We start from the raw sequence: 14,664 nt of genomic DNA, 5'->3' as shown, positions 1-14,664 counted from the left end.
ACAGATAACAAAGGATCCAAGCACCCTGATGTAATTTAAGGAAGCCTTTGGTGTAGCATGTTTCAGTTTTCATTGTCTTTGGTTTTGCTTCTTAGACTTCTCTCAGGCCCATACATCAGCTTGGATCAGTAGTGGGCAACCTGCAGCCCATGTGTCACATGCAGTTTGTCAAGATAAGATGCGGACAGGCTGCCAGACAGGCTGTTTACTTGGTGCTCACAGGTCTGGCCACCTCCAGCTCCCATTGGTGGAAATAGTACATTGCGGCCAATGGAAGCTCAGCAACCATATCTGTAGGTAAAAGGTAAACAACTTCTCTGGCAGCCTGCTAGTAGCTTACCATGATGAACCGCGTGCAATCCTCATGTTGCCCACCACTGAGTTAGATATTCTACTCTTTCTGCATGATCAGTTTACTTACTGACATAATATAATTACAGGCAGTCCCCGGGTTACGTACAAGATAGGGACTGTAGGTTTGTTCTTAAGTTAAATTTGTATGTAAGTCGGAACTGGAGTCCAGATTCAGCCGCTGTTTAAACTGACCAGCGGCTGACTACAGGAAGCCTGAGGCAGAGCTGCTCTGCCCCGGGCTTCCTGTAGTCAGCCGCTGGTCAGTTTCTGCAGCGGCTGACTTGGGGACGCCTGGGGTAGAGCAGCTGGGGCGTTGCCGGGTTGGTCCCGCAGTGCCGCTCCTCGGCGCTGTGGGACCAACCCGGCAGCACCCCAGCTGCTCTGCCCCAGGTGTCCTGATACAGCCGCTGCTGAAACTGACCAGGACGCCTGGGGCAGAGCAGCTGGGGTGCTGCCGGGTTGGTCCAGTAGCGCTGAGGAGCAGCGCTGCGGGACCAACCCAGCAGCGCCCCAGCTGCTCTACCCCAGGCGTCGGCGCGAAAAGCCTGGTCTGCTGGGGGGGGGGGGGGGGCGACTAGCTGTGCCCCCCTCTCCCCCCAGCAAACCAGGGAGACGCGGGCGGCAGAACCGCCGAGACGCGCCGCAGTCCTGTTGCCCGCGTCCTCCGCGGCTTTGCTCCACGTCTCCCTGGTCTCCTGGGCCCCCCAGCAGACCAGGGAGACGCGGAGCAGCTTTTCTCGCTGTGGAGGACGTGGGCGGCAGGACCACGGCGTGTCTGGGCGGTCCCACTGCCCGTGTCCTCCACGGCGAGAAAAGCCCCGTTTGTATGTAGGGATCCGATGTAAGTTGGATCCATGTAACCCGGGGATTGCCTGTATATAGTGCCTGCAATAGTCTAATGCACTTTTCATAAAAACAAATGCAGACTTGTGGCCGAATCTTCTTGGGAGAGCAGTTGAGTATTGCAATACATATCTGTGAAAAGAATGTAATCTTAAATCTGTAAAGCTGATATGATTCTCTTAATAGGTAGACCATTGTATAAATAAAATTCTGATTTTTTATTTTGTTCAGTAATAAAATGGGAAGCTAATGATAAACAAGACTCCTGTCAGAATATAAAATAGGCATGCAAAGGATTATAGCCTGATTTACCTGATGTGTCTAATTTAGGGCAGGGCTTTGCTTAAAATTGTCTTACGCTATAGGATGGGCTTGTTCTATGTTTACATTATGTGAAAAGAGATGCTTTTTTTAGACCAGGAGTGGGCAATAATTTTTGACCGGGGGCCACTTCAGAAATTTTTGAAGTGGTCCCAGTCCACCCCAGAAGGAGCAGGGCCTCAGGCAGAAGGGGTAAGGCCAGGACACTTCTGTGCTTCTCCACCCACAGACCCTGATTGGTCTGGGGGTGGAGGAGTGTGCAAAGTCTTTGTCCCTCTCCACCTCCCCTGAGAGAACCACCAGCTGTTTTGAACAGCTTGCAGTTTCCTCTAGGTACCCATGCCCCTGACTGTGGGAGGAGACTTAGCGTGCTCCCCGCTGCTGCACCTAGCTCAATCAGGGCCTGGGGAGCGGGAGCATGTGAAGTCTCTTGCTCCCTGCCCCCTGCCCTGCAAGGAAGTGCTTAGAGTCAACTGCCGGCTGAGCAGCAGCTGGGAGTTGACTTTAAGTGCTGAGCCCCTTGTAGGGCAGGAAGAGACTTCACGCACTCCCCCTGCCTCCAAGCCCTGATTGGCCTGGGGATGGGCAGAGCACACGAAGTCTCCTCCCACTCTGCCCCCGTCCTGCAAGGAGCATGCGGTGCTTAGAAGCAGACTGGCAGTAAATAATTAGCCTTTCTTATAACATTATTAAGACGTTACGCTTCATATGAAACTTTTAAATAAACATTGTTTTCTTGAATAACAAGAAGTCCTGTGGCACCTTATAAACTAACAGATTTATTGGAGTATAAGTATGCATCTGACTAAGAGGGTCTTTGCCCACGAAAGCTTATGCTCCAATAAATCTGTTAGTCCGGTGGTCCCCAACCTTTTGGGGCTACTGGGCGCCTGGGGGTGGGGCCACACATGCGCCACGCGCTCGGGGCGGGGACCGTGCATGTACTGCACGCCAAGGGGCAGCACCACACATGTGCCATGTGCCCGGGGTGGGGGGCCGCGCATGCGCCGGGTGCCTGGGCCCCGGGGCACAAGAATGGCTCAGGACAGCCCTGGTCACTAGGCAGGCGCACATAAATGCCCCAGCGGGCACCGCGTTGAGGACCACTGAGTTAGTCTATAAGGGTCTGTCTACACTAGCTCGTTAGTTTGAGCTAGGTAGGGTAATGAGGGCAAGCGGAGTTGCAAATGAAGCCTGGGATTTAAATGTCCTGGGCTTCATTTTCATGTTCCTGGGTGCCGCCATTTTTAAATCTTCCTTAGTCCGAACTCCGTGCCCGCGGCTACACGCGGCACAGGGTAGGTAGTTTGAATTAAAGATCCTAATTCAAACTACTGTTACTCCTTGTGGAGTAACTATTTCCTACACCATTTCCTTTGATGAAGCAAATAGAGCATCCAATCCTGCAAGGTACTTAGTCACTTTTTTGAGAACCAGTTTTGAAGTTAATACTGATAGACAAGTTCAGCACCTGTTAGAATAGGGTCTTCGTTATTGTTTTCTGAGATGGATTTTTTTTCTGAGATTTTTTTTCCAGAAAGGCTCTTGTGCAAGAGGGGGTTTTTGCACAAGAAAGAGCAGTGTAGACTGCGCCTTCTTGTGTAAAAGCCCCTGTGCAAAAATGGTGGCTCATTAAGTATGCAAATGAGGCATGACGATATTCATTGCCACGCCTCATTTGCATGTGTTCTTGCATGAGAGAGTGCAATATTATAGGCGTAGCCCCAGTGAACAAAGTCAACTGAATAAATCTGAGGGAAATTCATCCTTGAGTACAAGGACTGCACATGGGCTGAATAGGATTTTCAGGGTTCCATAAGCCTTGTCTTCTGCCCAAGAGTAAATTTCACCATTTGCAGCCTTGTGAAGGCATAACTTTTTAAGTGACATGTTACTTCTAGATAAAATAATATGCTGCTTTATGTCCCACTGCACTTTTAAAAGAAAAACGTCTTTACTAGCATTGCCTTTGACCTGCAAATAAAGTAGATGGGGTTGGCCAAATAGTCCTCGTGACTATTGTTGGTTTCTCTATTTCCCTTCCCCTAAATTACAAGAAATAGAGAAACTTTTCCTTTTTTCCTTTCATGGGGAATAAGATTGTTTTGCTTTCTCTTCCCTGAATCTCTTTTTAGTCCTCAGCATAGCATAAATTCAGCAAAGAGACCTGGTAGAAATACACACTGCTCCAGTACTATTATTGTGATTTAAACTGATAACTAAAGAATTGTAATGAGCACAGCACTATTGAATAGTTCTGCCATTTTAAAAATCATGCCCCTCCCCGCAAAATCCCATAATAAATGGAAATAAGATCTTATTCTTTTTGATGTTACACTTTATTTACCTTTTGAAAAGACTTGTTTTCTTTTACATTTGGGATGAGAGAGAAATTGATAACACAGTTAAGAATCCTTATGTTGATGTTTAAGTAATTCCCATAGAAATAGATTCTGTCCCTCAAGAAACTGGGTTGGAACGTGACCCGGGTTCCATTCTAAGTGCCACTGTAATATAAGTAATGATTGCCTCTTCCTATGTGTTTGTACAGCATCTAGCAAAACGAGGCTGACCGCACTTGGATAGGAGGTGCTGCTGTGATATTAGTAACAAGGGAATACAAGATCCTGAAGAATCCTTATACTTCTGTTTTGCAAGGGGAGCTCCTCAAAGCTCAATTCAGCAGAGAGGCTTCTTGAGCATCTTTGGTCAGCTTGGTTTGTGTGGGCAGGAGAAGAAAGGGCTAGTAAAAGAGTGCAAGTGAGGCCAGTGGGTTCACTGCCAAATAGTCATCGCCCCATGTGGAGTAGAGGTCACACGAGTGCCTGTTAGTTGTTTCACTTCCAGGCTTTGCCTCTTCCTCAGCACTGAAATTGCCTTGGGATGCATGGCCAATGGTGGTCTCCTGCGATCCCAGCTCTCTTTCTTTTGCTTGAATAACACTATACAAAACAAATGCAATTTTGTTAGTATGCAGTGTTGTTGTAACCAGGTTGGTCTCAAGATATTAGAGAGTCAAGATGAGAGAGGTAACACCTCTTATTTATTGTCTGTTGGTGAGAAAGACAAACTGAAAAGCTTACATGCAACTGCTTTTCTTTTGTTAAGTCATTCCAAGATTACTACAGACAAGCCATGTAATTCTTCTACAGACAAGCCATGTAATTCTTTACCAGGGAAACCAAGACCATGTGTTTCAGATGGTCAATGTCATTGTTAGCAAAGTATTGGTTAGAAATTGGTTAAGTCATGGCTGGTTAATTTTGTGTGTCTATAATTTTAAGGATGGAAGAAAGGAGAAAGATTCTAGAACAGGCTTAGCCCTAAAGTTGGATTTACAAACATGGCTTTCTTCATTCTAGAAGTTGAACATGCTGTGAAGATTCCAGTGCTGATTGGATCTGGAGTGACACTGGAGAATGCAAGGAACTTCTTGGATGCAAATGCTTTAATAATTGGTTCATATTTCAAGAAAGATGGTTACTGGGCAAATAGTGTTGATCCTGACCGAGTAAAGACATTTATGGATCATATGGGTAAATTGAGAAAATGAATTTATTAACATATAGTATTGTGTTTGTGTAGAATAAAATCTGGCCACAACACAACTTCTGTAGAGTTATCATACACATTAGGGATGTTAGCTATCGAGTAATTGAATAGTCTGTGTAACCTCATGAATTCTTATCAGTTATACCACTATTTGATAGTGGGGATGCAACCAGCAGCTAGTGTGCTCTGACCCCACTCCTGGGGAGCCCCTTGTCACTCTGTGCTGCTGCCAGGCAGGAGCCTGTCTGTGCAGGGAGCCAGTTTAAAAACCAGCTCCCTGAGTAGACCAGCTGCCTGCTACCCTGGAGCTGGTGCTGGGCAAACCAGCTTTAAAGTCCTATAGTCGACGACATGTTGACATCCCTAATACACATCTACTGTGATATACCATGCACAAGTAACCTCCATAAGTATTCATGGCCGTTGCATTGGGATTGGTGTATACAATATTACATTTTTAAAAAATAATCTCCGTGGCTAGCCAATAAATCTGGTGTAATTTTAAACAAAACCATTGTTCTCAGTTTTATTTGTAGAAGGCACATTTTTTCAGCTTTCTATTCCGGGTACTAATACAAAATTGTGTGTCAGAAGTTTTCACGGTTTTTTACAATAAAGAATTTGTGCAGCTTAAGAGGCTGTAGTACACGAATGTTGATCACAATATTAGCTGAGTTTTGTTTTACATGTGGAATATAATAGCTCCACCCTTGGAGCCACCGTACTGCCAACCCAGCGTATAAGGGACTTCCTGAAGATAGGGTAGATGTGTGGGTTCCTGCGTGGTGCTGGGGATAGGACATTTGCCTGGCGAGCTAAGGGTGGTGGGCTCTAGCCCCAAGATTACAGCCACTGATATTGTAAATTGGGCAGGTCAGTTACCTGCTATGTGCCTCAGTTTCTCCATCTTTAAAATGGGGATAGTAATACCTACTTTACAGAGGTGTTGTAAGGTATAATGAATGAGGGTTTATAAAGCAGTTTCATCTAATAAAAAGTACAATAAAAGTTCCTTCTATTCAAACTCTTCTTCAAAAAATATGATAAATATACTTTAAAGTTAATTTATTCATTTCTGAATACTAGTTACATCCATCACTAATTTAGGACACTCAGCAACTGCACCTCCCAGTTATGTGTACCACCCTATCTACAACTTTCTCGAGGTTATTTCCATCTCCATGGCTGATGTGACCAAACAACATAATTTCTGAGAGCAGAACTCTTTTCTCAAACATAAGCATTTGTTTTGTTCTCGATCCAGGAGATACATGAATCTATGCCAGGACTGAGTTTTAAAGGCTTCGGTTTTCTTCTTGTAATACACATTAGTTCTCTGAGATTCACCATAAGTTGCTGTGGGAAAAAAAAATGAACTTTTCACCAGATGACCCTGTGCATGTTTCAAGAGAGCACAGTTTTCCCACACGTTTATAAGGGAGACCATGGCTGAATAAGCAATCTCTTGTCTTCTTCTGATTTCTTTAGAATAGCCTACTTGGTTGGATATGTAGGATCCCAGATAATTAAATTAATTTACTTGACCATTAATCTTGATGTCCACTGACATCCTAATGTTATTGTCAACATATATTGTCAACATATAGTGTCAGCATATTTGCATTTTCAACCCTTTCAGGAATAGTCCATATTTCTCATTGAGGGTATGTCTACACTACATGGCTCGTGGGATGAGGTTTACTGGGGTGGTGAACAAAGGCTTTTGATGTTGACTGCGGAGTGTCCAGACTACCGCGCTGTGCCACCAAACAGCTGATCGGCACACCGCGGCAGCCATTTTGATGTAAATGAAGCGGCAATTATTTAAATCACTGCTTCATTTTGCTATGTCTACAAAGCTGATCTACATGGCTTCGTCGATGGAGCCATGTAGTGTAGACATACCCTAACTGTCTTGAACCGATTCTAGCATTTGTAGAATTCCATTGATGGTTTCAACAGAAAGTATATCTGAGGTCAGGAAATGGTGTCCACAAGTATAAATCCTAGTTCTTTCCACTTTATCAAAACCTTTAGGTCCAATTTCAGAATAATTCTGCGAACCTGTTAAAAAAAAAAAACTGGGGGATAGACTGCTCTGTTTTCTCCTATGTGGCAATGGAAAACCACTGCTTTTCACACCATAGTCTGTTGATGGTGGAGAATTGTGATGAATTAGATGCTTTGGGATTCCCATGTCTGCCAGTATTCTCCAGAGATGCTCATGAAGGATGATATCAAATGCTTTGGAGTAGCCAGAGAAATGCCTAATTCCTGGATTTCTGGATATTCCTCATCTCTCTCTTAAATCAACTGGTGGTGGTGGTAGTTTTGTTTATCATTTGCTTTGTGCAGTCCTGAATTATAAAGAAGAACACTTTACTTGCATGCTATATCAGGGAGATGGTACGATAGTTACTGCTCTCTGATATATTTCTTTTCTTTGGTAAGAGCAGAAAAATTCCCTTTGTCAAATCATCCAGTCAATTTCTAGTCATTCATGCACTGTTACAGATTTTCCATATGAGATCAATACCCCCCATCGCCAATCGCTTTTAGCAATTCTGCTGGCACATTATCTACACCTGGTGCTTTTCCAGGCTTCATTTTCATAAAAGCATGCACCACTTCCTTTAACAGGCTTGATGGCTCTGGCTCTGTACTCTTTTTTTTCATCCTGTATTGAAAGTGGCCCTGATGAAGCATAGAGGTTGGCACAGAAATCTCTCTGTGTTTGAAATCACCACCTTCAGTAAGAACTCTGTCATGAAGATCCTTTGTTGTGTGGAAAACTTCTTACTAAAATGTTTGACCTCCATGAATATGCCATGCCTTTTGTTTTGATACTCTTTTAATTCTCGGGTTCTTTAATTCTCGGGTTCCTCACATTTTGCTCTAGTGTATTTTCTCTTGTTTCCTAGGGTCTGTCTTTCACTCTGTCTGCTTAGTTCCTTATATTCTTTCCTGCATTCTACAGTCTCTAAGCCAGTTGCAGGCCATGTCTCCACTTACTGGAGGATCAACACTCCGGCAATCGATCTTCCAGGATTCAATTTAGTGGGTCTAGTAAAGACCCACTAAATCAAACACTGAAGGCACCCTTGTTGGTACCAGTACTCCTCACTGTCGTTTTTGAGAAAGGGAAGTTGACAGGAGCGTTTCTCCCACCTGCCTCCCATTGTAGAGACAGCTCCACACTCGCTTAAGAAAATTCGACTCCTGCTACGTTATTCACCCTGACAGTTAGGAAGTTTTTCCTAATGTCCAACCTAACCGTCCCTTACTGCAATTTAAGCCCATTGCTTCTTGTCCTATCATAAGAGGCCAAGGAGAACAATTTTTCTCCCTCCTCCTTGTAATACCCTTTTCGATACTTGAAAACTGCTATGATGTCCCCTCTCAGGCTTCTCTTTTCTAAACTAAACAAGCCCAATTCTTTTAGCCTTCCAGCATAACTCATGTCTTCTGGACCTTTAATCATTTTTGTTACTCTTCTCTGGATCTTCTCCATTTTCTGCACATCTTTCTTGAAATGTGGTGCTCAGAACACCTGTTAATGCATCCCAGAATCATGTTTGTTTTTTTTCAACAGTTTCTCACTAGCTCATGTTCAGCTTGTCATCCACTATGACCCCTACATCCTTTTCTGCAGTACTCCTTCTTAGATAGTCACTTCCCATTCTGTATGTGTGAAACTGGTTGTTCCTTGCTAAGTGGAGTACTTTGCATCTTTTCTTATTAAACTTCATCCTATTTACCTCAGACCATTTCTCCAGTTTGTCCAGATCATTTTGAATTATGACCCTATCCTCCGAAGCACTTGCAACCCCTCCCAGCTTGGTATCATCTGAAAACTTAATAAACGTACTCTCTATGACACAATCTAAATAGTTGATGAAGATATTGAACAGAACCAGTCCCAAAGCAGACCCCTATGGAACCCTGCTTGTTGTTCTCTTCCAGCATGACTCTGAACCATTAATAACAATTCTCTGAGACTCGTTATCCAGCCAGTTATGCACCACCTTACAGTACCCCTATCTAGGTTGTATTTTCCTACTTCATTGATAAGAATGTCGTGCAAGACCATATCAAATGCTTTACTAAAGTCAAGGTATACCACGTCCACTGCTTCTCCCTTATCCATAAAACTTGTTTTCTTATCAAAGAAAGCTATTGGATTGGTTTGATATGATTTGTTCTTTACAAATCTATGCTGGCTGTTACTTATCACCTTATCTTCCATATGTTTGCAGATTAATTCCTTAATTATTGCTCCATTATCTTTCCTGGCACAGAAGTTAAACTGGCTGATTTGTAGTTTTCTGGGTTGTTGTTATTTCCCTATTTATAAATGGGCACTATATTTGCCCTTTTCCAGTCTTGGAATCTCTCCTGATTTTCATGACTTATCAAACATGATAGCTAAAGGCTCAGATGCCTCCTCTATCAGCTCCTTGAGTGGTCCTGGATGCATTTCACCAGGTCCTGGTGACTTGAAGGCATCTAACTTTTCTAAATAACTTTTAACTTGTTCTTTTTTATTTTAACTTCTAAACCTATCCCATTTTCATGGCCATTCATTATAATAGGCATCCTGTCACCATCCATCTTCTTGATGAAAACCAAAAACGAAGTCATTAAGCTTTTTCGCCATTTCCAGATTACCTGTTACTTTTTTCTCCCTCTTTACTGAACAATAGGCCTACCCTGTCCTTTGTCTACCTCTTGCTTCTAATATATGTGTAGAATGTTTCCTTGTTACCCTTTTTGTCTCTAGCTAGATTGAGCTTGTTTTGTGTCTTTGCCTTTCTAATCTTGCCCCTGCATACCTATGTTGTTTGCCTATATTCATCCTTTGTAATTTGACCAAATTTCCATTTTTATAAGATTTCTTTTTTATTTTTAGATCATGTAAGATCTGGTTAAGTCAAGGCGGTCTCTTGCCATACTTTCTATCTTTCCTATGCAGTGGAATAGTTTGCTTTTGGGCCCTTAATGATGTCCCTCTGAAAAACTGCCAACTCTCTTCAGTTGTTTTTCTTCTTAGTCTTCCTTGCCATGGGACCTTACCTACCAGATCTGAGTTTACTAAAATCTGCCTTACTGATATCCATTGTTTCTGTTTTGCTATTCTCCTTTCTACCATTCCTTAGAATCATAAACTCTGTTATTTCATGATCACTTTCACCCAAGTTGCTTTCCACTTTCAAATTTTCAACCAGATCCTCACTATTTGTTAAAATCGCATTTAGAACAGCTTTCCCCCAAGTAGCTTTCTCAGCCTTGTGAAATAAAATAATATCTTCAAGGCAGTCCAAGAATTTATTGGATAATCTCTGCCCCATTGTGTTAGTTTCCCAATATATGTCTAGATAGTTGAAGTCCCCAACACCACCAAATCCTGTGCTTTGGATGATTTTGATTTTTAGAAAGTCTCATCCACCTCTTCTGTCTGGTTAGGTGGTCTGTAGTAGATCCTTGACTTGACATCACCCTTGTTTTTACCCCTTTTAACCTAATGCAGGTTTTCTCAACAAGTCTCTCTCCTATGTCCATCTCAACCTCAGTCTAAGTGTATAAATTTTTAATTTCCTCTCTTTTTTTCCCCCTGCCTGTCCTTCCTGAGCAAGGTGTACCCTTCTATACCAACATTCCAGTTGTGTGTATTATCCAACCAGATCTCTGTGATACCAACTATGTCATAGTTGTGTTTGTTTATTAGCACTCCAACTTCTTCCTGCTTATTTTCCATACTTCTTGCATTTGTACACAGGCATGTAAGATAGGGTACGTCTAGACTACAGGCTTTTGTCGACAGAGGCTTTGTCGACAGATACTGTCGACAAAGTTTGTCGACAAAGAGCGTCTAGACTACATCCAGTTCTGTCGACAAAGCAAGCCGCTTTGTAGACATGAGTGTAGACGCAATGGACAGTGTAGATGCAATAATGCCTTCTGTTGACGGGACTCTGTCGACAAAAGGCGTTATTCTTCATAGAATGAGGTTTACCGCCGTCGACAGAACTTGACGGTAGTGTAGGTGCAGGTATAGTTTTGTCAACAAAAGTCCACTTTTGTCGACAAAACCCTGTAGTCTAGACACAGCCCTACTGACTTAATTTTGCCTCCCAGTTGTGCCTTCTCTCTCCTTTATCTCTATTATAGCTCATGCTCCCTCCCATTTCCAACCCATTTCCCAGGTCCCCATGTTGTTCACTTACCAGTGGGCTTTGGTCACCTTCCCTTGGTTTACATATAAGTTATATGTAAACTTATAGGATATTGGGTGGAAACAGATGATTACTGTAGCAGACTTCAACTAAACATATTCCTCTCATTTTGTAAACCCAGACAATTGTTTCCTTGTATTTTTGTACGGTAGCCCCTAGCTCCAACTTCCGTGTTCAAGTCTTCACATATTAGGGTGATGTCTTCACTTTGTTTTAATGAGTTGCTCTTCAAATCATTCATATATAATGCCATAAATTGTGCCATCATCATCTGCTGTCATAGAGGCATAAACCTGTATGATCAACATTTTAACTGCCTTTGCTTGAAGGCAGATTGTAATGATTCTATCGCTGATTGGATTATAGCCAAGTACACACTTTGATGTCTCCTTGGATAAAATAAAGTTCTAACCCTTTTTCTCTCACTTTCTTGGAACCTGAGTGTGCGCCACATACGCATCCACTGTTATGAAATGACTTCTGCCATTCTATCACAGCTCAGATTCCACATATCTCTCTTACATCTTTGATCATAGTGGCAAAGGTTCCCTTCATACATACCCCTCACAATCCTACTCTGAGAATTCTTTTATAAACATTCAGGTCATTCTTTTCCTTGATGCAGGCATTAAGCACGTCCCAAATGATTTGGTCCACAACATCCCAACTGCAACTGGTACTCTTAATGACTGGAACCTCCTTCCCTGAATAATTTTATAAGCCTTTTGACGTGGGAATTGTCTCACCGTCCAGTGTCACACATGGATCATCTTGCCTTTGTTCTGTCATGATTGGTCTCATGGGAGAAAATGCAGGGGGGTGGTTTTCTATTGCGTTCCCTCTGTTTTGTGGCAACCATTGCATAAATCATGATTTTAGTAAATCATCCCTTTTTGATGGCATTTCCTCCATTGGAAGTCCCACTACCTTCTCCAGGAGCTCATCTGTCTGAAGCCATTAGTACTTCCTGAGGCTTCAGCCAGTTGTAAGTGGTACTATCTACTTCCATTAGAGCAGTGTTTCCCAAATGGTGTTCTGCGGAACCCTGGGGTTCCGCGAAGTGAAAATAAGGGTTCCTCAAGAAAATTCCATTACAATAACATTTTATGATTTAAAAAATAATTAAGATTGTGATTTTTGTTTTTAAATATGTGCAATTAAACTAAATGTTGATCTCATGAGCTTGTTTAGCATTTGTTTATTATTACCTTGACCTATTTGTGGTCTGCTTTTTCAGCTCTATGTTATTAGGGATTCCACAAAATTATTTTGAGTTTAAAAGGGTTCTGTAGCCGAATACATTTGGGAAACACTGCATTATAGCATTAAGCTCGCTTAAAAATGCTATACCACAGCCATTTTTTTAAATTGAGAAATGGATTCACTTACCGTACTTAAATGAAAAGTAAGTATAAATAGTAAAATATATTTAAATAGAGTTCATTGAATTTTTTGAAAATTTGATAAAATATTTTACTAAAAAATATTTGAAATGGAGATGTAATGCTGTTTTCAGACTAGTTAATACAGCTCTTCACCTCTCAAGATTAGTATTCGTGATGTTGCAGACTTCCAAGATCCTTCCTAATACACACAAAGGTAATTATGATGGAACCCTTTCTTGTAGTGCTAAAGGATAAACATAGATTTTCATTTTTCATGAAGAATTCTTCATCTTAGAAATCAATATGAGATACATTTGGACATCTCTTAAAGCTAATAAATTATTACACATCAAGTTTATTTTCCTTAGTCAAAAAAAGGTCTAGATGTCATTGTGCACTTATGTAAAATCAGATAATGATAGAAGTAGTAAAATGTTTGAAAAATCTTTTTAGTTCTTTGAGTTCATAATGTGAAAAAAAAATGTGATGTTTTGGTAAGAATGATGTGGACCCAGACATAGTCTGCATGGGTACATTTCAGATAGGTATTTTTATATGAACACCATAAATGAAAGAAAAGAAACCACATGATACGATGTTTATAATGATCTACATGTATTTTGCAGATTCATTAGGTTGAGTTGAAAATGTACTAAGTTCATGAAGAGGTCAAATTACCATTTTTATTTACAGTTCTGACTATATTTTGATTATTCTTTAATTTTTGATAATTTGGCTCTAAAGTGGATAAAACCCAGCATCTGAAATGTCATGAATGTATAAGATGTGTGTATTTTCATTCTTTGGTACTGTGAGTGAAGACTGTGCATTGGGGGTCTTTCCCTCTTTCCACTGACATCTGTGTGTAGCTTCCATTGATGCTAATGTAAATTATGTTGGATATAACAAAAGATAAATGTAAACCCATTGTAAGTTGGTAGAGTCCCCACCTAGCTCCAGACAAAAGTGGCACACTCATTGTAGAGCCAAAACATCACTTTGTTTTGTAAAAATAAAGGTAATTCCAAAAAATATAGTATACAACTCTACCTAAACCTTCACCCATGATCCTTCCTCCTGGACTTACTGGTCTGTCCCATGTTTCCACCAAAGGCTATTGAATCCTGTGACTTGCTGTGACCTGTAGAAAGTGCCATTTGTCTATGGCATTGCTTACAGCTGGATGTATCCAAACACATGCTAAGGGCATATCTACCCTAGGAAATTATTTCAAAATAACCAAATTTGACATTTCTCTAGATTTAACAAAATCAAAATAACCGGTTCCCTCTATGGGTGAGCATCTAAATTAGTCAGAATTATTTTGAAATAGTTCGTCCACACTAAATGGAGCCTGCCTCGGACTTACAGCCCCTGGAAGCACTATGGGGGCAGGGCACCAGGAGGGCAGAGACTTTCTGTGGCTGCTTGTTCAGGCAAGCTGTGATGAATGCTTTCAGGGGCTCCTCTCTATGGCGATGTCTCACACACCGCTTCTCCACTGCCTCTCCCATCATGGGACACAAAAGGGATGCATTGTGCTCTAGTTGACCTTGCGGATGCCACAACACTCATAATATGGAGCCAGAGCTGCTGCAAAGCAGTGCTAGGCTCCTGGGCCTCCTGATGCTCCTGCTGCTGCACATGTCAGTACCCGGACTCCATGCAACGCTGAGACCAGTTCGGACTGGAGGGACCACATCGTCCTGCAGCAATGGGATGACTAGCAGTGGCTGCAGAATTCCGCATGCGGAAGGCCACCTTCCTCGAGCTCTTTGAGTGGCTTACCCTTGCTCTCAGGTGTCAGGACGTCCAGATGAGACCTGCCATCCTCATGCAGAAGCGCATCACCATTACCCTGTGGAAGCTCACCATGCCAGACAGCTACCACTCCATTGGGAACCAGTTCAGCATGGGAAAATGCACAGTCAGCCATGCTCCTGCAGGTAGCCAAGGCCATCAACCAGGTGCTTCTA

The 14,664-nt window shown here is 42.2% G+C and overlaps 2 protein-coding genes across 6 annotated transcripts in view; both read left to right on the top strand.

Moving 5' to 3' along the window:
- C12H19orf12 (chromosome 12 C19orf12 homolog) overlaps positions 1-14,664 on the top strand; it is a 79,275-nt gene that overhangs the window by 2,639 nt on the left and 61,972 nt on the right. The gene's annotated exons all lie outside the window — the stretch shown is intronic.
- LOC102461223 (uncharacterized protein F13E9.13, mitochondrial) overlaps positions 1-14,664 on the top strand; it is a 72,902-nt gene that overhangs the window by 39,549 nt on the left and 18,689 nt on the right. For all 5 annotated transcript variants that reach the window (XM_089781472.1, XM_089781471.1, XM_089781475.1 and 2 more), the window contains one exon: positions 4,881-14,664. This exon is cut by the window's right edge and continues 18,689 nt beyond it. In XM_089781472.1, the coding sequence (XP_089637598.1) occupies positions 4,881-5,071 (191 nt within the window). In that variant the 3' untranslated portion in view covers positions 5,072-14,664. The remainder of the gene's footprint in view (positions 1-4,880) is intronic.

Source organism: Pelodiscus sinensis, chromosome 12 (genome assembly GCF_052426305.1).
Source record: "Pelodiscus sinensis isolate ZL-2025 chromosome 12, ASM5242630v1, whole genome shotgun sequence".
NCBI lineage: Eukaryota > Metazoa > Chordata > Testudines > Trionychidae > Pelodiscus > Pelodiscus sinensis.
The sequence above is the reverse complement of the archived record's forward strand: the minus strand, read 5'-3'. Positions and strand labels throughout refer to the sequence as shown.